We start from the raw sequence: 1,691 nt of genomic DNA, 5'->3' as shown, positions 1-1,691 counted from the left end.
CACATAGAGGAATCACAAGTTATGTTAATAAAATAGTACTTCCTTTTACATAAGGTTATAGAACTCATCGTTCCAGGGTTAAACTAAACTCTGTTATCCATAAGAAGGAGGGTGGCTTGAAAGAGAATCCTTTTATCCATAAATTTCTGTCCCTCTTCTCCTTAGTCCAGTCGTGAAGGGAAAAGGTCAGCCCTAGATTTCTCTTTGTTATTTAAATACCATGAACAGAAAAATGAGAATTTCAGGAATTGGTGACATCTCCAACCCTCATATTTATTTGAAACCTTCAGGTGAGAAACTAGCTGGGCATTTCAAATAAAATAATTTTTAAAATAAAGTCGCATTCACATTCCCTCTGAGAAGCATTTTCGACACAGTATATTCTTCACAGCTGCCTTCACGTCTTTGTTCCTCAAACTATAGATGAGAGGATTGAGCATAGGTGTCACCACTCCATAAAAGAGAGAGATGATTTTGTCTGTGACTTGCTCTTTATCTCCACCAGAAGAGTCTTTAGCCTTGGGTTTTGCATACATGAATAGGATGGTCCCGTAGAATATAATCACCACTGTTAGGTGGGCAGAGCAGGTGGAGAAGGCTTTGCGCCTTCCCTCTGCAGAAGGAATCCTCAGGATGGTAGAAAGAATGAAAACATATGAAACGAAAATGAAAAGTACTGGGACCACGAGAAAAATCATGTTAGCAACAACCATACTAATAACATTTATGGAGATATCAGCACAGGCCAATTTTAAGACAGCCAAGATTTCACAAGTAAAATGATTAATGACATTATCCCCACAGAAAGGAAGCCGCATTGCAAGAGAGGTTTGCAACACAGAATTGACTCCTCCTGCAATCCAGGACCCAGCAGCCATGGGCACATATGAAGCCTTGCTCATAATAATGGGGTATCTCAGAGGGTTACAGATGGCCACATAGCGGTCAAATGCCATCATACTTAGAAGGACACATTCTGTGGCTCCCATAGCAAAGGAGAGAAACATTTGCACTCCACAACCAGAGAAGGAAATGGTTTTCTTTGAAGTCAGGAAGCTGCTGAGAAATAGGGGAATAGAAGAACTTGTGTAGCAAATGTCCAAGAATGATAAGTTACTAAGGAAAAAGTACATGGGGGTGTACAAACGGGAATCACAGACACTTACAATGATGATGACTCCATTTCCCAGCAGGATCACCAGATACATACATAGGACCAGCACAAAGTAAATGGTCTCGAGCTCTGGATAGCCAGAAAGTCCCAGCAGGACAAATTCTGTCACAGAAGACTGATTGGACTTTCCCATGTTAATAATTTCTTTCAGCAACAGGAATTCTGTAGTGGCTGGAATGCATGTGTATCTTTTACAGCGAAGTCTATAAGAATCAGTTGCAGGGCCGAGCCCGTGGCGCACTCGGGAGAGTGCGGTGCTGGGAGCGCAGCAGTGCTCCCGCCACGGGGTCGGATCCTATATAGTGATGACTGGTGTACTCACAGCACTCACTGGCTGAGCGCGGTGCGGCCGGTCTCAAAAAGGACAAAAAAAAAAAGAATCAGTTGCATTTTTAAGTAGCTTCCCTTATGTATAATGAGGACCTATAATTGAATACACAGATAGAACAAAAAATGTGTTAGGATCCTCTAAGTTAATATCAGTTAGACTTTCAGATTTCAAGAAGGACACTTAACT

At 41.7% G+C, this 1,691-nt stretch overlaps 1 protein-coding gene across 1 annotated transcript; it reads right to left on the bottom strand.

Moving 5' to 3' along the window:
- Positions 1–344: 344 nt before the first annotated feature.
- On the bottom strand, positions 345–1,307 carry LOC103599281 (putative olfactory receptor ENSP00000348552). Its single transcript, XM_008583394.1, has one exon. The coding sequence runs from the start codon at positions 1,305–1,307 to the stop codon at positions 345–347; it is 963 nt and encodes a 320-aa protein (XP_008581616.1).
- Positions 1,308–1,691: the final 384 nt, after the last annotated feature.

The sequence above is a fragment of the Galeopterus variegatus genome, unplaced genomic scaffold, assembly GCF_000696425.1.
Source record: "Galeopterus variegatus unplaced genomic scaffold, G_variegatus-3.0.2 Scaffold2900, whole genome shotgun sequence".
Classification (NCBI taxonomy): Eukaryota; Metazoa; Chordata; class Mammalia; order Dermoptera; family Cynocephalidae; genus Galeopterus; species Galeopterus variegatus.
Note: the sequence above shows the minus strand (reverse complement) of the source record. Positions and strands in the feature narration are given on the sequence as shown.